General features: G+C 40.6%; 1 protein-coding gene across 1 annotated transcript in view; it reads left to right on the forward strand.

The window, feature by feature from the left end:
• unc5cb (unc-5 netrin receptor Cb) overlaps positions 1–20,316 on the forward strand; it is a 185,171-nt gene that overhangs the window by 129,291 nt on the left and 35,564 nt on the right. Inside the window, exons 6-9 of the mRNA XM_079600070.1 lie at positions 198–365; positions 1,573–1,737; positions 10,770–10,829; positions 18,034–18,225. Coding sequence (XP_079456196.1) covers positions 198–365; positions 1,573–1,737; positions 10,770–10,829; positions 18,034–18,225 — 585 coding nt within the window. The remainder of the gene's footprint in view (positions 1–197; positions 366–1,572; positions 1,738–10,769; positions 10,830–18,033; positions 18,226–20,316) is intronic.

The raw sequence follows: 20,316 nt of genomic DNA on the forward strand, positions 1-20,316 counted from the left end.
ACTGAGAAAACTGAGGTATTTAAAAACGATGACGTGAGTTTAGTCATGTGACGCATGTTGTACCAATAGATATTGATGTTTATAGCGGTATTGTGTCTGTTATGTGCGATTCACTTTAACACAGTTGCTGAAATATGTTACTCTTCATATCACAGTCCTGCAAATATGACAGAATTCACTTACATTTTCTGTTATAGTGAACGGCGGCTGGTCGACGTGGACCGAGTGGTCGGTGTGTAGCAGTCGCTGTGGGCGTGGCTATCAGAAGAGGACGAGGAGCTGCACCAATCCGGCGCCGCTGAACGGAGGAGCCATCTGTGACGGACAGCCCATCCAGAAACTGGTCTGCAACCCGCTGTGTCCAGGTAAACACTTCAGAAACACAACGAGGCTCATGTTTCATTTATATCTCAAAACTATATTTTTTTCCCTCACAATTCCGAGTTTTATCTATAAAATAGACAAACAGTCAAAGTATTGCGAGAGAAAAAGTCATAATTACCCTTTATAGTTTTGAATTCTAAGGCGGAAACAAGCTTTAAACATACTTATCTTACACATTTTGTTTGTGTATGGATGTTTATATACTTCTCCTGGATCTTTGCAGTGTCCTCCTGTCCGCTAGTGATGGGAAGTTCGGATCTTTTTACTGACTCTCTTGTTCGATCTCGTTCATCAAAATGAACGAATCTTTTTTCGAGTCATTTCGTTCATTTAAGGGTTTTTAAATGTTATACTTTTAACAGCCAAATTCCGCGAACACATCCACCTACGCAATCTTGATCATATTCTGAATTAAGAAATAATTATAATGCAGTATAATTATTATGCAAAATAATTTACAGAGAACATAAATAATGACTTTACCTTCTGAGTCTTTCGTTCATTTGTCACGTGACAGACGCAATGAACATGAACGACTCATCACTACTGTCTGCCGCTGCTTCTGATCTGATGTTTTATCTTATGCTTTATATTGTCATCTAACAGATTACACTGAAATAGATGTAGGTGTTGGAGAAACAATATGTGACCCTGGACCACAAAACCAGTCACATGGGTCACATTAAATATTATGATATTTATACATCATCAGAGTTGAATATATAAGCTTTCCATTGATGTGTGGTTTGTTAGGATAGGACAATATTTGGTCGAGACACAACTATTGAAAATCTGGAATCTGAGGAGCCAAAAAATGTAAACATTGAGAAAATCTCCTTTAAAGTTGTGCATTTATGTTCACGATTGTGCTGCATTCACTCACAAAAATACATGTTTTATATATTTACGGTAGGACATTTACTAAATATCTTCATGGAACATGATCTTAATATCCTCATGATTTTTGGCATAAAAGAAAAATGGATAATTTTGACCCATACAGTGTATAGTTGGCTATTGCCACAGATATACCCGTGCGGCTCCAGACTGGTTCTGTGGTCCAGGGTCACATGTGACTGTCGGTCAGGCCGGCCACAGTGTAAATATGAATCCCTTGAGAAGGATGGCGATGTTCTGGCCAGAGATGTTCTGAACACTGATGAGTGTGCTCTGGTGTCTTGATTGCAGTGGACGGCCTGTGGACGGAGTGGAGTAAATGGTCTCCGTGTGGGACGGAGTGCACTCACTGGAGACGCCGGGAATGCAGCGCTCCGGCTCCTAAGAACGGCGGGAAAGACTGCGAGGGAACGGTTCTCCAGTCCAAGAACTGCACAGATGGGCTCTGTATGCAGAGTGAGTGTCACTTTACAGGCTCTCCACACACACCTTTCTTTTCCAGCATCCAGAAATCCCAGATCACACCTCAGACAGTCTCTCCACCGGCCTTTCACCGCAAAAGAACTGTTTTTGTTTCGTTTTCGTATCAAAGCAAAATGAGACCAGTTTTGTGTCTTGACATCTAACAAATATACTGAGGTTTTTTATTAAAATTAGAAGAAACAATAGAATAAGAAAAATGAACTTCATTCATTCATTCATTTGAAAACAGGTCTTATCTATGGAAGCTTGTTTCCAACACTGAATATAAAACACAAAAAAGATAATTCCGAGTTTATATCTCACAATTCAGTTTTTTTCTCACAATTTCAAGTTTATATCTCAAATTTCTAACTTTACTTCCCACAATTTCAAGTTTATATCTCAAATTTCTAACTTTACTTCTCACAATTTCAAGTTTATATCTCAAATTAATTTTTTCCTCACAATTCCAAGTTTATATCTCAAATTTCTGACTTTTCTTCTCACAATTTCAAGTTTATATCTCAAATTTCTAACTTTACTTCCCACAATTTCAAGTTTATATCTCAAATTTCTAACTTTACTTCCCACAATTTCAAGTTTATATCTCAAAATTCTAACTTTACTTATCACAATTTCAAGTTTATATCTCAAATTAATTTTTTCCTCACAATTCCAAGTTTATATCTCAAATTTCTAACTTTACTTCCCACAATTTCAAGTTTATATCTCAAAATTCTAACTTTACTTCTCACAATTTCAAGTTTATATCTCAAAATTCTAACTTTACTTACCACAATTTCAAGTTTATATCTCAAATTTCTAACTTTACTTCTCACAATTTCAAGTTTATATCTCAAAATTCTAACTTTACTTCTCACAATTTCAAGTTTATATCTCAAATTTCTTTTTTCCTCACAATTCCAAGTTTATATCTCAAATTTCTGATTTTTCTTCTTACAGTCCATCTTAAAAATCCTTTTTTTTTTCTTACAATTCCGAGTTTATACTTCACAATGCTGAGAAAAAAACTCAGAATTGGGACATAAGACGTTGCAATTACCCTTTATATTTTTTCATTCCAAGGTGGAAACAAGCTTTCAACATTCTGATCTGGTGTTCTATCTTATGCCTTATGTTGTCATCTAACAGATTACGCTGAAGAATTATGTTGGAGAAACAATAAGTGGCTGTGGGTCTCGTCGGCCGCAGTGTAAATATAGCCTGTGTGATGTGATCCTGGATGTAATGAGTCCACTCGCAGGCCAGCGCTCAGCAGCTATATTTAAAATAATCATAAGGGATTATATCGTACTTACAGAAAGTTTCATAATTGCTCCACGTCTATGATTACTATGATTTGGACCCTATTTTAAAATGCACATGAGTTACAGAGAGGAAAATCACAGGCGCTCAGACTCTTTCTCAGCTGTTTTTCTAGTCAAGGCAAATATTATATATTGAGAAGCAGTTTTATGATTCTTCAACTCTTTCAGAAGATGTTTTAAACGCATGTAAGTGGGAAAACAGAAAATATTCTTCAGTGTTCATTCATTAAAATTGACCTAAAAAGGATCGATCTGTCATCATTTACTCAGTCTTGTCGTTTCAAAACCATAGACTTGAGAAGTTTATCTGAACGACTGAGTATGAATAAGTTCATAAACTAATTTAAACTAAATAAACTCATTAAACTTAACTTATAAACTCATTTTAAGTTTTGCCTTGAGTAAAAGTACTTGATTTTTAATGTACTTGAGTTTTAAAAGTAAAACCGATGAACCGACCGACTTCCATGCATTTCAAAGGGCTTAAAAAATGTGACTTTTTACAGCAGATTTAGTTCACAAACAACTGACAGTCATGAGCTAAATACGATTATCCTTATTATTAGCTCTTGGCTCATTTTGACCGCATCAGTGAATCAGTGAGTCCGAATCACGAATGAATCGTTCAGTGTGATCTGTGAACCAACTCAGCAGATTCCCTGGAAAGAATCAACTCGATCAGGAATCAGACATCGCTCTTTTTCAGGAACGATGTGTTTTTATGGAATGGAGTGAAGTAAAAGTAAATGTTTCCCAAAATAAAAGCACACACACTTTTTTTCTCATTTGTTTGTTCGAGTTTCAGAACATAAACAGTGCTGGATGGCAGATCGTTCAGACCAAATCTGACATAAACAATATTTAATGGATTTTGGACGAATTTTAATGCTATTGTGGACAAAAAGTGCAGTTTGATGTTTCCCATTTTGGTGAGCGAAGGATTGGGTTTATCTTGCGATCGCTATTTCATAACAAAGTTATGAAGTCCTGTTTTGATTTTGCATGTTGGGATTTTACACAAATCTTACTATTACTGTTGCTGGAGCATCTATATCGTAAAACAGACACCATAGATTGACACTTAAACCTTTAGACCTTTCAAATGATGTATAATTTGTTAACATAATTAATATGTTTAGATGTTTAGTCTATGTAGTAATGGGTCAGTGCTTTGTTACGCTCCACCACTGGGAGTAAATGATCGAAAAAGGCTTTACTTTGCTCCAACAAATCGGTGGGAGAATCTGAAGTGTTCCCGCTGTGGTCAGGATCGGGATCTGAAGTGTTCCCGCTGTGGTCAGGATCGGGATCTGAAGTGTTCCCGCTGTGGTCAGGATCGGGATCTGAAGTGTTCCCGCTGTGGTCAGGATCGGGATCTGAAGTGTTCCCGCTGTGGTCAGGATCTGGATCTGAAGTGTTCCCGCTGTGGTCAGGATCGGGATCTGAAGTGTTCCCGCTGTGGTCAGGATCTGAAGTGTTCCCGCTGTGGTCAGGATCTGGATCTGAAGTGTTCCCGCTGTGGTCAGGATCTGGATCTGAAGTCTTCCCGCTGTGGTCAGGATCGGGATCTGAAGTGTTCCCGCTGTGGTCAGGATCGGGATCTGAAGTGTTGGGATCTGAAGTCTTCCCGCTGTGGTCAGGATCGGGATCTGAAGTGTTGGGATCTGAAGTGTTCCCGCTGTGGTCAGGATCGGGATCTGAAGTGTTCCCGCTGTGGTCAGGATCGGGATCTGAAGTGTTGGGATCTGAAGTGTTCCCGCTGTGGTCAGGGTCGGGATCTGAAGTGTTGGGATCTGAAGTGTTCCCGCTGTGGTCAGGGTCGGGATCTGAAGTGTTCCCGCTGTGGTCAGGATCGGGATCTGAAGTGTTCCCGCTGTGGTCAGGATCGGGATCTGAAGTGTTCCCGCTGTGGTCAGGGTCGGGATCTGAAGTGTTCCCGCTGTGGTCAGGATCGGGATCTGAAGTGTTCCCGCTGTGGTCAGGATCGGGATCTGAAGTGTTCCCGCTGTGGTCAGGATCAGGATCTGAAGTGTTCCCGCTGTGGTCAGGATCGGGATCTGAAGTGTTCCCGCTGTGGTCAGGATCGGGATCTGAAGTGTTCCCGCTGTGGTCAGGATCGGGATCTGAAGTGTTCCCGCTGTGGTCAGGATCAGGATCTGAAGTGTTCCCGCTGTGGTCAGGATCAGGATCTGAAGTGTTCCCGCTGTGGTCAGGATCGGGATCTGAAGTGTTCCCGCTGTGGTCAGGATCAGGATCTGAAGTGTTCCCGCTGTGGTCAGGATCAGGATCTGAAGTGTTCCCGCTGTGGTCAGGATCAGGATCTGAAGTGTTCCCGCTGTGGTCAGGATCAGGATCTGAAGTGTTCCCGCTGTGGTCAGGATCGGGATCTGAAGTGTTCCCGCTGTGGTCAGGATCGGGATCTGAAGTGTTCCCGCTGTGGTCAGGATCAGGATCTGAAGTGTTCCCGCTGTGGTCAGGATCAGGATCTGAAGTGTTCCCGCTGTGGTCAGGATCGGGATCTGAAGTGTTCCCGCTGTGGTCAGGATCAGGATCTGAAGTGTTCCCGCTGTGGTCAGGATCAGGATCTGAAGTGTTCCCGCTGTGGTCAGGATCGGGATCTGAAGTGTTCCCGCTGTGGTCAGGATCAGGATCTGAAGTGTTCCCGCTGTGGTCAGGATCGGGATCTGAAGTGTTCTTGTGGTCAGGATCGGGATCTGAAGTGTTCCCGCTGTGGTCAGGATCGGGATCTGAAGTGTTCCCGCTGTGGTCAGGATCGGGATCTGAAGTGTTCTTGTGGTCAGGATCAGGATCTGAAGTGTTCCCGCTGTGGTCAGGATCAGGATCTGAAGTGTTCCCGCTGTGGTCAGGATCGGGATCTGAAGTGTTCCCGCTGTGGTCAGGATCAGGATCTGAAGTGTTCCCGCTGTGGTCAGGATCGGGATCTGAAGTGTTCTTGTGGTCAGGATCAGGATCTGAAGTGTTCCCGCTGTGGTCAGGATCGGGATCTGAAGTGTTCCCACTGTGGTCAGGATCAGGATCTGAAGTGTTCCCGCTGTGGTCAGGATCGGGATCTGAAGTGTTCCCGCTGTGGTCAGGATCGGGATCTGAAGTGTTCCCGCTGTGGTCAGGATCAGGATCTGAAGTGTTCCCGCTGTGGTCAGGATCGGGATCTGAAGTGTTCTTGTGGTCAGGATCAGGATCTGAAGTGTTCCCGCTGTGGTCAGGATCGGGATCTGAAGTGTTCCCACTGTGGTCAGGATCAGGATCTGAAGTGTTCCCGCTGTGGTCAGGATCGGGATCTGAAGTGTTCTTGTGGTCAGGATCGGGATCTGAAGTGTTCTTGTGGTCAGGATCAGGATCTGAAGTGTTCCCGCTGTGGTCAGGATCAGGATCTGAAGTGTTCCCGCTGTGGTCAGGATCAGGATCTGAAGTGTTCCCGCTGTGGTCAGGATCAGGATCTGAAGTGTTCCCGCTGTGGTCAGGATCGGGATGTTTTTCCGCTACAGATGTACAAGTCGTGATTTTCTGTTCAGTGCCTCCAGTAAACAGTAACTGGATTCTCTGCTGTTTGGCATTGATTATACATGCAGAGGTTGAGAAGGCCAGAGGAGATTTGAAACGAAACGCTTCCCTTTTCTGAAGCGTCCCGTGTTTATCTGCTAATCCTCCCTTCACTCGTCTCTCTCTCTCTCTCTCTCTCTCTCTCTCTCTCTCTCTCTCTCTCTCTCTCTCTCTCTCTCTCTCTCTCTCTCTCTCCCTCTCTCGTCTGCCAGCATATTATATCACAACTGCAGTTTGGAAATGGAAAAACAAAACGTTTCCTCAGTAATAAATGCGTTTGTTGAGGGCGAAACGTGAGCGTTTGTTTTAATAAACGTTGAGCTTCATATTCATTTTGATTAGGTCATGAAAATGAAATGACCAGCGGTCGCAGAGATGCAGAGCAGATTGAATCAAACGTCGTTAATGATAATCCGGAATCTAATTACCAGTTTCATGTGGCGTGTAAATGACGAGCGAGTGTATTGATCAGAGTCTCGGAGGAATCGTCTGCCTGTGTGATGTTTCTTTATCAGTTTTACAAGCTCCATTGCAATGCATCAGAATGCAATAAAACACAAGATTTGCTTTTGCTATAATGCATGTCCTAAAACATAAAAACACAAGTTCTTCCTCAGTGTTTCTGTCTTGTTTTCCAGCACACATTTTTAAATCAAGATGTATTAACTAGAGAAACTAAGATAATAAGTCTTGTTTTCTGAAAATTAACGATATGCTTAAAACATTAAGAACAAATATCTGTCATTTTTTTTTTTAGCAGATATTTGTTAAGCACAACCTTTCATTTTGATAATTTTTTCATTAAACAAGACTTACAATCTTCAGTCAGTTTGCTTCTCCAGCAAATATATCTTGATTTGAGAGTATTTCGATATTTGTGCTGGAAAACAAGAGCGTAATGTTTTTTCGTGGTCCGTCCTCTTGTGGCCGAGTGATTTTGTTGAGTTGTTAACTGAGCTTTTAAAGCAGCTTTCAGGAAACGGCGTAATCTCAGATATTGAAGTCATTCCTCTGCCATTTGAATCTTCCTATTTTCCCAGTGAAATGCATTGTGGGAGCATTACTTCTGGTCAGATTGATGGCTAGTTTGCGGGGAATATAAAACCCATAACGCTATAGATTTAGGCTCACTTCCCTTGATTGATTTTCCCCTTTCTCCGGCTAAAAGGGTGAAACCACTTATGCGCATGCTAATGACCGTTTCACTGGGCGTTTATCTGGAATCCACATTATCTGAAAGCTCACATTATTGCAAATATCATTGGACATGAATTACACTTGATACGTGAACTCAGCTCGTCCTTCAGAACCGCGAGTTCATGCCGCTAGAAAGCATTTAAGCAGCGCTAATGGCACCGCTGATCTTCCAGTGCGAGTTTCAAATGTGTTGAGAGAAAGTTATTTGCTTTTTGAGTTTGTAAAGTGCTCAAATTGTGTTTCAGGTGCAGGTCAGATTGAGTTTGAAGTCTTATTCTGGATTTGTCTGTGTGGCTGTAACCTCGATCGGCCCGTGCTCCCGCTGTGTTTGTGTGCAGCTTCGGCTGTCTTGCTTTGTTATGATGTTGCTTTTCTGGGCTTTGGTTACTTAACGCACAGACAGATGACATTTTCTTGACATATCGATCCGCGGGAAAGGGCACGGCAAACACAAGGGCAAACACCGGCTTTTTCTTCTCCCAGAAACTAAATCTTGTGCAAATTTTTTTGCTGTATGAAATCTAATATTTGCACTGTTCAATTTCATATGAAGCGACAGCAAACACTAATGCAAAAAACATTCATCACGGTAGTGTTCGTTGTGCTTTTTGTTGTTGTAAATATATAAATGAATTAAAATATGATGAGAATTTGAGCTGTTTAATTGTCGTATTTCATTGCGTTTATATAATACAATTCCTTTCCTTTTTGGTCCTCATTTTGGTCTGTAATGTGAGCTGAACATCTGTTTGTGAGATTGACTGGGCCGTTTCAGGAAGACGCACAGCGGACGGGTCAAAGGTCACACCAGTTCCTCCCAGCACAACATCTCTGTCGGTTTCATACACATAAACGCCGCATCCATCAGCGCATGGATTTTCTGTCTCTGACTGACTGTTTTCTGCATCCAAATGGGACTGTATCGTCTTTTGTTTGTTATGTGCCACCTGTTCATAATTGTCACATAAAAAAAGTTGAAATTATGATATGCCAAGTCATATTTATGAGATGAAAAGTTGGAATTATGGCATACTAAGTCATATTTGGCTAAAAAAATTATAATTATAACATTGAAAAGTCGAAATTATGACTTAAAGGTACAATATGTAATATTTGTGCATTAAAATATCCCAAAATCACAAGGCCAGTGTTATATATTTTGTTAAGTTGATTACTTACAATATCCCAAATGTTTCCAACTATTTTTAAATCGTGAGAAAATTACGATTTTAACCGAGGAAGCGGGCGTGTGCGCGGGTGAGCTGGAGTCGCCGGTCAATGGCGTCATATATCCGCGTTAGCCTCGGTTTCCGCTCGTACTGCGTGGAGTCCTGGACAAATGCGGGAGTTGTAGTTGTAGCGTCTATCAAGCAACAAACGTTAGCTTGTTTCGCGCAGTCGTTATGGAACACGTTATTCTTTACCGATTGCAGCCGGTTCTGTCGACAAAGACACGTCCCGTAAACGTACGGGTCAATTTAATATATTCCAAATGTAGCATTCGGTAATAGTTATGTTTATGTAAGGAAAGTATTATTGAGTTAGGCTTGTGTTAAGTTTATTGACATTGTTTATCACGTCTGGTGTTTATGGCCATGTAAATAAATATAGCATGTGTTATACATAAAGATTAATCAGTCTTTTGGCAAATTATGTGTGTGTCCGAATGCACTTTTACAACAATTGTTTAGAACACGTAAAACTGTGCAGCGTTATCACAACAATGAATTCGACAAATACAGTAACATGATAACCAATTTAGTATTAAACCTTACTTTTCTTCAACATTTATAAAAATAGAACTTTACCTCATCCATGAACATAATTTTTCGATTCCCGTCTGACTGATTTACATCCACGGTGGAGTTAAAAACGAAAGTTCCCATGATTCCACGCTCCTCACATCATCATCAAGCTACGCTGTTGTTGTTGTTGTTTGGAATGTAGCGCCCTCTAGCGGCAGAATATATTGCTTATTGTGCCTTTAAGTCGTAAATGTGATTTCAAGAAGTCATAAATATGACATAAGTAGTCGAAATTATAACAAAAACAAAAGTTGAAATTGACATTGTCTAAATTGACACGTCTTAATTATGACAAAAAAGTGGAAATTGACGTCAAAATTCTGACTTCAAAAAGTCATAATTACAACATTAAAAGTAGAAATGACTAAATCAGAATTATGAAAATGTCGAAATTAACACAAGATAAAATTCTGACTTAAAAAGTCATAATTAACAAAAAGTAAAAATTGTGATTTTTTTTTTTTTACAAATCATAATTATGACAGAAAGTCGCTATTTCAACTTTATATCTCATCATTTCGACATGAGTCAGAATTTCATGAAAAAAAAGTCCTTTTCTTTTTTTTCTCATAATTTTTTACTTTTTTATCTCATAATTTTGTCTTTTTAAGTCATCCTTTCATGATTTTAGTTCTTATATGGTGGTAATGGAAATGCATCAGAACAGGAAAGAAAACCGTCCCATTGGACCGTTTAATTTCACCGGCGGCCGAATGCACGATATGCAGATATTGCGCGGTCAGGGCCGTTGATGTTGCGTCAGGCCGTTCCTCATGCTACACTAGCGTCCGTCTCTGGTCTAATAGCGTCAGCTCCCAGAATGCAGCAGAGAGGCCGTTCCTCAAGCCCGTGTGTCAGATGTGAGGCTGCGAGTGCTTTCGACTGTTTATCAGCTTAAAGCGATCCGTCCCGCTCGCTCATTAGTCCTAATGAAGCTCTAAAACTCGTCTGACGGATGGTGCCGTTCCCTCGTTCGTCTGCAGAAAGAGTCCAGGGTGGAAGTGACACCAAATGGAGAAGAATCGCCCTCGGCTGCCGTCATCGCTCATGTCTTTGTTTGATTTTGTTCAATCCGATTGTGTTGAATTTGATTTTCATCCCTCACCCTCCATCCCTCCCTCTCTTTATCCCAAAGGTTCCTTATATCAGAAGTCCTCCGAACACACAGACAAGAGCAATGCTCTGCCTCATCCATGTGAGTCCTTCATTTCATTGGTTTCTGTTTGCATGTGTCTCCAAACCTTCCTTATTTCCTCCCTTTTATTCCTTTTCTCCGTTCATACCATCTCTTTCCCTCTCGAGAGTGTGTGAGTGCTGGAAAAACCTGGTTTAAGGCTTTGATCACCAAATCTGGTGGTTTTAGAGCGTTTTTGGGCTTGTGTCTCCGTCTAAATCAGCTTAGACCAGCACAATAGACCAGACCAGTGTTTACACCACCGCAGACTAGACAGTGTAATGTGGTTTGCCGGTCTAAGCTGACTTGTATACAGGCTTAATACAGGCGACACAGACCAGACACCTGACCTAGACCCAGTGGTGTTGGTTGAACTGGTTTCTGAGGGGTTTGGGACTTGCATGAAGTATGGCAGAATATTTAAGACTAGCGAAGACCACCGCATCCCGCTGCTTATTTACAAATGTTTGTCCTTGGTGTCACAAATTTAAAGGAAATTTTTTTAAATAAAGTGAGCGTGTGTGTGTGTGTGTGTGTGTGTGTGTGTGTGTGTGTGTGTGTGTGTGTGTGTGTGTGTGTGTGTGTGTGTGTGTGTGTGTGAGAGAGAGAGAGAGAGAGTGTGTGTGTGTGTGTGAGAGAGAGAGAGAGAGAGAGAGAGAGAGTGCGTGTGTGTGTGAGTGTGTGAGAGAGAGAGAGAGAGTGTGTGTGTGTGTGTGTGTGTGAGAGAGAGAGAGAGAGTGTGTGTGTGTGTGTGTGTGAGTGTGTGAGTGTGTGTGTGTGTGTGTGTGTGTGTGTGTGTGTGTGTGTGTGTGTGTGTGTGTGTGTGAGTGAGTGAGTGAGTGAGTGAGTGAGTGAGTGAGTGAGTGAGTGAGTGAGTGAGTGAGTGAGTGAGTGTGTGTGTGTGTGTGTGTGTGTGTGTGTGTGTGTGTGTGTGTGTGTGTGTGTGTGTGTGTGTGTGTGTGTGTGTGTGTGTGTGTGTGTGTGTGTGTGTGAGTGAGTGAGTGAGTGAGTGTGTGTGAGCGAGCGTGAGTGAGTGAGTGAGTGAGTGAGTGAGTGAGTGTGTGTGAGTGAGTGAGTGAGTGAGTGAGTGAGTGAGTGAGTGTGTGTGTGTGTGTGTGTGTGAGTGAGTGAGTGTGTGGCGTGGCTCTTCTCCGGCCTTAAAGCCCATGGCGTCTCTTTCACACATGATCGTTGTGATCGCTGGCTGAGGAAATGTGTGTGTCTCTCGCCCGCCTCTCCAGTGCAACCGCTCGAAAATCCTTTTCATTTCTCTCTCTCTCTCTCTCTCTCTCTCTCTCTCTCTCTCTCTCTCTCTCTCTCTCTCTCTCTCTCTCTCTCTCTCTCTCTCTCTCCTCGCGCTGTTCTACCTACAGTCCCTCATGTTCAAAGAAGCATATTAATCTCAGTGATACATTTTAATGCTCACCCCTGGTGTGTGTGTGTGTGCCGCTTTATCATCAAAGTACTCGGCCGGACGGGAGGGTTTCAGGGCTAGATCATGATATCGCTGGACTTTCATCATTCCGGCTCGATTCTCCGCGTCCGTACGGACCAGAATATGAGCGGCTTTATGCTCCTGTAGAGAGTCATCATTTACCCTGATATCTTTGTTAAAGATGGAAGTTATGAATAAAACAGAAGATCCCTCTGTTTGCAGAGAAATGAGGGAGTATCCATGTCAGCCGACTGACCAGGAATAGATTTTAGCATTTGGTCGGGTCTCTCTCGCTCATTTGGGATGCGGTGTGTGTGTGAGTGTGTGTGTGTGTGTGTGTGTGTGTGTGTGTGTGTGTGTGTGTGACCGTGCGTGGAAACGTCGAGCTCAGAGTGTGTCAGATAATCAAACCCCGTTCGCTGGCCTCTCTTCGCTCCTGAGATCACAGGCGATCGATGGGATCAGTTCCTCTCCCAACCCTGACCGCATGCCGTCCTCAAACAGTCGACTGACCCGTCCTGGAGGAACTCGCTCTGAAAGACACCATTAAATCAAAATTGACAGTTCTTGTTTTTTATGGAATATTGCAGTGTTTATCATACATTATTTATCGGTGCACATTATTATTATGTTAAATTCATGTTCCTGATAATAGGGCTGTCAAAATGGCTGAAAAATTTCGCATTTCTTATGGAATATTGCAGCGTTTATTGTAAATGATTTATCATTATTGTGTTAAATGTTCCTGGTAATAGGCTGAAAAGCTAAATTCCAATTTATATCTTTAATATTAGCAAAATTCTAATTCTAAAGGCAATACTTAAAGCGATAGTTCACCCAAAAATAAAAAATTAGCCCATGATTTACTCACCCTGAAGTTATCCCTAGGTGTCCTGTCAGTCGAAGTTATATTAAAAAATGTCCTGGATCTTCCAAACTTTATAATGGCAGTGAATGGCCGTTTATGTTTTGAAGTCCATAAAAGTCCATATATCCATCATAAAAGTGCATCTATCCATGATAAAAGTGCATCTATCCATCATAAAAGTGCATCTATCCATCATAAAAGTGCATCTATCCAAGATAAAAGTGCATCTATCCAAGATAAAAGTGCATCTGTCCATCATAAAAGTGCATCTGTCCATCATAAAAGTGCATATATCCATCATAAAAGTGCATATATCCATCATAAAAGTGCATCTGTCCATCATAAAAGTGCATATATCCATCATAAAAGTGCATCTGTCCATCATAAAAGTGCATCTATCCATCATAAAAGTGCATCTATCCATCATAAAAGTGCATCTATCCATCATAAAAGTGCATCTGTCCATCATAAAAGTGCATCTATCCATCATAAAAGTGCATCTATCCATGATAAAAGTGCATTTATCCATCATAAAAGTGCATCTATCCATCATAAAGTGCATCTATCCATGATAAAAGTGCATCTGTCCATCATAAAAGTGCATCTATCCATCATAAAAGTGCATCTGTCCATCATAAAAGTGCATCTGTCCATCATAAAAGTGCATCTGTCCATCATAAAAGTGCATATATCCATCATAAAAGTGCATCTATCCATCATAAAAGTGCATCTGTCCATCATAAAAGTGCATCTGTCCATCATAAAAGTGCATCTATCCATCATAAAAGTGCATATATCCATCATAAAAGTGCATCTATCCATCATAAAAGTGCATATATCCATCATAAAAGTGCATCTATCCATCATAAAACTGCATATATCCATCATAAAAGCGCATCTATCCATCATAAAAGTGCATCTATCCATCATAAAAGTGCATATATCATCATAAAAGTGCATATATCATCATAAAAGTGCATATATCATCATAAAAGTGCATCTATCCATCATAAAAGTGCATATATCCATCATAAAAGTGCATCTGTCCATCATAAGATTGTATTCGTCTGACAGAAGAATGTCATACACACCAAGGATGACTTCAGGGTGAGTATCATGGGCTAATTTTCTTTTTTTCGGTGAACTATCTTTAATGTTAGAGGAAAAAAGTCCTGTATTGTCTCATTTGCCCACAAGAGGGCACAATAAGCGAATATTAACCAAATCCAGCATCGCATCTTTAATTGAAATTAAATTACTTTAAAATTAATTTACTTCACACACTCATTAAAATGGTCTTAATGTGCATGCATGGAAAATTGTTACAATAGTGCATGAAACTGAGTAAGTCCATCAGTAACCTGAGAAAACACACTTCAACACACAGCGTAATGAACTACATGAACACACAATAGCAGACTATAGTGTTTCCAGCTGATGAAAGCCTTTTCCCGCCGTTTTATTAAAATTAACGACGCATCCGCACCGCGCTGTACTGGATAAGCTAACTAGAACAACCCGTGTCGGGTATGTCATCATCATGTCTCGTGCACCTCTTGACACACCCAAAAATTGTGTGTGTGTGTGTTTTTTTACAAAGTTGACGAATATTCAGAATTCATATTTTGATTTGACAGCCCTACCTGCTAATCTTGACTCTCGCAGCTTCTCTTCTCTTCTCTGGTGATGTGGGTGGGGCTATAACCTATAATTAATATATCATTACAAAATTGTTGTCCTAATTGTGCAGACCTACAAAACCAAACCCCAAACATGAAGTTTTTTTTTTTTTTTTTTTTTTTTTTTTATCACAACCACAGGTTTAATCAGAAAAATCACAATTAGATTTTTTTCCTCCAAATCATGCAGCTCTTCTCTCAAGCGCTCCGCGTACAGGTGCAAGTATGTGTGTGTGTGTGTGTGTGTGTGTGTGTGTGTGTGTGTGTGTGTACCGCGCTGTGTGTGTGCGTCAGGCGGAGTGGGTCCGCGGGTCAGAGCGCTGGGTTTGGAGGGCAGAGTCACATTAGTGAGATTAATCTGGAATATCACCGTGATTAAACCCAACCGTGCAGCTGATCGTGACATCGATTACTGTTACCTTTAGCAGCTGCACACACACACACACACACACACACACACACACACACACACACACACACACACACTCTCCATGTCCAGCTTCAGACATACACATGCACACACACACACACTCCATGTCCAGCTTCACATACACACACACACACACAGTATGTAATGACAGAAAGGCCACAGTCTGGAGAGCGTCTGGTTTGTGTGTTTCTGAACTGCAGCTCGTTGTGTGTAACCACAGCCGTTATTACTGCGCTCTCATAAACCAATATACATAATTGAGTCGACACACACTCGGTGCTGCTGAATACTTGCTTTATATCACACACACTGCACACTACACACTGCACACTACACACTGCACACTACACACTGCACACTGCACCCTACACACTGCACACTACACACTGCACACTGCACACTACACACTGCACCCTACACACTGCACCCTACACACTGCACCCTACACACTGCACCCTACACACTGCACACTACACACACACACTGCACCCTACACACTACACACACACACACTACACACTGCACCCTACACACTACACACACACACTACACACTACACACTGCTGACGCCCACTGAGGGCTTATGCTGGAGAAGTGCTGTTTCTAAAATGGGTCACTGTAAAAAAACATTTGTAAAGATTATTGGAGAAAACACTACTTGGCTTTCTGCTTCAAAATTTCACATTTGACTCAGTGTCACGTGCTGTTTTCTTTGCAATTAGTTGTGAAATTTGCCAGCAATTTCAGAGTAAAAATTACTTAATTTTTGTTAGTGTATTAAAGATAAAAACGAGGTGATTTGCTTCAAACGCAACACTGCTTAACACCTTTTCCTGACTTCTCTTTTTCTCACTTATTTTTCAGTGAAATAATCTACCAGTGCACTCGTATTAAAATACAATCTTATTTATAAAAAGAAAAAAAAGAAAAGAGGTGGTATTGCTTTTCAGATCAATTTATTGTTTTGAATATTATTTTTAGGTATTTAAAACAAAAAAATTTTTCAGTGCAACTCCTGGCAGTTTGATCACAATGAATCCAATGAATCAATAAGATGATAAGAGCATGCAGAAGATGCACAGGAATAGCATGAGTATTATTTGTATGAATGCATGAGTATTGAATGAATGCATGTGTTGCGTCAGTGATGTGTGAGAGCGCCCTCTTGTGGTGGACGAGTGTCACAGCGTGTCTCCGCCTCAGAGAGTTCAGCATCAGGAACATGCGCAGGTGTAATTGTTCAGACAGGAGTTCTCCGGCGTCTGCGCTCGTGTCGATGCAGGGATCGATGTCCGTGTTCCCGGAGACGTGCCTGTCGCCTCGCGGACACCTTCATATTACACACGCTCACACACTCCTCACTGCTTTGACAGGAAATTGCATTTTTCACAATTATCAGGGGGACAAAAGGACTGTTTCTATGGAAATGAGGGCAAAGTATTGCTTCTAATGACGGCTTGTCAAAGTTTCCATTCCACACAATCGCTGGGACTCTTTCCCCGAGACGGAGAGAGCCGAGGGCGGAGTGGATGTGCGGAGCGGCGGGTGAGCGGGGAAGTAGACGTGATCCATGATGAAGAGAGGAAACACAGTCAGCCCAGATCGATCTGAAGCACATCCTCATGTTCTTCATACACACGCACACACACACACACACACACACACACACACACACACACACACACACACACACTCACTCACTCACTCACTCACACACACACACACACACACACACTCACTCACTCACTCACTCACTCACTCACTCACTCACTCACTCACTCACTCACTCACTCACTCACTCACTCACTCACTCACTCACTCACTCACACACACACACACACACACACACACACTCTCACACACACTCTCACACACACACACTCTCACTCTCTCACACACACACACACCTAATGCGGTTTCTTGTGTCTGTCTGTCTCATAACACAACTCATCTTTTTCCCCTTTGCATTCTTTCCACTTACAGTAAATTTAACATTATATCACGAGCATTTATATAGTTATGTGTGTATTAGGTGTGTGACAAACCTCGCATTACGATACAAGTCATTTTACATCATGATCACAGCTTTATTAACCAATCAGCTTCAAGAACTGTCTTAAATATATATATATGTGTATATGTATGTGTGTGTATATACAGTGTATTTATATATATATACACACACTGTTGTTCTTATTATTATGATTATTATTACAACTTTTATTTTTAGTGTCTTTCCAGCAAAAATCAAATGTGATTTCTCTTTCCAAATATACATTATCCAGTGAATAAAGTACTTTTCAAAGTCAAAATCGTCTGCAAAAAGGCATAAATGTAAATGACTATCTTTTCTTTGTATCTGGATCTTGATTGACACAAAGCTGCAGATCAGATGATTCATACATGATTGATATCGCATGCATGAGTCCGTCTGACGTCAGTGCTCAACCCTTGAGTTCAAACATGCAGACTCGAAACAATCAGCCTAATATAATGAGAGATGATATGAACTCAAGCTGATCACATGACCCAGTCCTAGTGTCCACTACAGCGTGATGTTAGATGTTTCCCGTCAGCACGTGTGTGTACAGACTACACGAGTGTAAGATGTTTCGTCAGCACATTATCAGTACATCACCGCTCACTGGACACTAATGAAGTCTTGAGTTATTAATATCTGAGCGATCAGTGAGGATATTAGACCCTAGATAAAATCTCCCTGCTAATTTAACACAGCTTTAATAAAAGCGTGAGAGACTGATCTTGTGTGTGTGTGTGTGTGTGTGTGTGTGTGTGTGTGTGTGTGTGTCCAGCGGCCCCCAGCACAGACGATGTGGCTCTTTACGTGGGAATCGTCATCGCGGTCATCATGTGTCTGGTGATCTCTGTCATCGTGGCGCTGTTCGTGTACCGGAAGAACCACCGGGACTTCGACTCGGACATCATGGATTCATCGGCACTCAACGGAGGATTCCAGCCGGTCAACATCAAGACGGCGCGCACAGGTACGGGACACACTCCCATGCTTCACGATCATATTTCCCCGGGACACATGAGAGATTCACAGATTACACTGTCATAGTTAATACACCGGTGAAACTGGAAAAATGAGAATATAACATTTATTTCAGTAATTCAACTTAAAAGCTGAAACTAATATATTATATAGACTCATTACATGCAGAGTGAGATATTTCAAGCCTTTATTTGTTATAATTTTGATGATTATGGCTTACAGCTTATGAAAACCTTTTCACAATATTCTAATTTTGAATTTGGTGTTTTCATAATCTGCCATAATCATCACAATTATAACAAATAAAGGCTTGAAATATCTCACTTTGCATGTAATGAGTCTATATAATATATTAGTTTCAGCTTTTAAGTTGAATTACTGAAATAAATGAACTTTTGCACCATATTAATTTTTTTTGAGTTTTACCTGTATTTTTTATTTCATTGGCCAGAAATGACTCTTCATGACTGTAAAAGAAGAGTCACTGTTAGACGTGATGGTAAACTAGTCAATTTATTATTATTGGTTGAATTATTTAGATTTCTACCATTCAAGAAAAGTAATATTTTTATTCAGCAAGGATCTTAAACTGATCAAAAGTGACAGTACACACATTTATAATGGTACAAAGATTATATTACAAATTAAACTTTTAAACTTTTTTTTCATCAAAGAATCCTGAAAAAACACACAAATATGAACTGTTTTGAACACTGATAATAATCATAAATGTGTCTTGAGCATCAGATCCTCATATTATACTGATTTCTGGAGGATCATGTGACACTGAAGACTGGAGTAATGATGATAAATTCAGCTTTGTGTCACAGGAATAAATTACACTTTACTAGATATTCACATAGAAAACTGCAGATTTACAGTAGAATAATATTTTGTGATTTTTACTGTATTTTTAATTAAATAAATTCAGCTTTGATCACAGGAATAAATTACACTCTACTAGATATTCACATAGAAAACTGATGATTTACATTATAATAATATTTCACTATTTTTACTGTATTTATGATCACATTAGTGAGTTTTAAATGGTAGTGTAAATACCAGTAAAAAATATCAGTCACTTAATCATTGCAGTGACATTAATACATAAAGAAAAATATCATAAGGGACACAACTGGACTGTGGATATGTGATTTTATAATAACTACTAGTCCGCCCGATTATATCAATATTTTTTTGGGTCTATATATTCCTGCTATGTGTGAGGTGAACTGAAGACACTCATTTGACTAGTTTCATATTTCCTGAAAATATCAGTTGTCGAGTCCAGCCTGAACTTCTGACTTCTCTTTATGTGTCAATGTCACTGTGATGATAAAGGAAGTGACAGATGATTTTGCCGGTGATGAACGCGCCCGCAGACGGAGAACTGATGTGTGTCCGAGTCTCGCTGACGTGGAGAGCCTCATAACTCAGACGTCTGAGTTTCCTGCTATTAGGCGCTTGTCAGCTCGATGTGAAGGCTATCTGCAGGTCGTCATGACGGTGTAATTAGTTTGGTCTGTCTGGCACATCGAGTGTTAATTACCCATCAGCCCGAGTTACGCCAGCGCAAGGTGTTGTGGTAAACACTGAGAAATAGGTTTGAGAATCTCTCCGAACACATCGGCGTTTGCACTTTACACATCAGGAGACCAAGAGCACCGCAATCATCAATTATGAAAACACAATAATTACTGATTTTTGCCCATTGACCATCTTTGAGAAACATGTTCAAGATTTTAAGTGAATATTTCAATAATTTAATGACACTTTCACATGTTCGTGTTTTTCATGTTGATTAATGGTCACATGACATGCAGGTAAACAAATAAGTGTTTTATTTGGATATTTTTTTATTTACATTTTAAATGTATTTATATTTTATATCGAAATATGCAAAACTCGAATTTACAGGTTTAAAAAAGCTCCAAAGATGTATGACTTTTTATCTTCCTGGTTTAATATAGTTAACTTAAAATAAAACCATAAAACAAAAAATAAAATAAACATGAACTGACAGAGGGTTTAGGGTTAGACATTTATGTTTATATATATATGCGTTTTATATATAAAC

Source organism: Phoxinus phoxinus (assembly GCF_949152265.1).
Source record: "Phoxinus phoxinus genome assembly, chromosome: 23".
NCBI classification, from domain to species: Eukaryota; Metazoa; Chordata; class Actinopteri; order Cypriniformes; family Leuciscidae; genus Phoxinus; species Phoxinus phoxinus.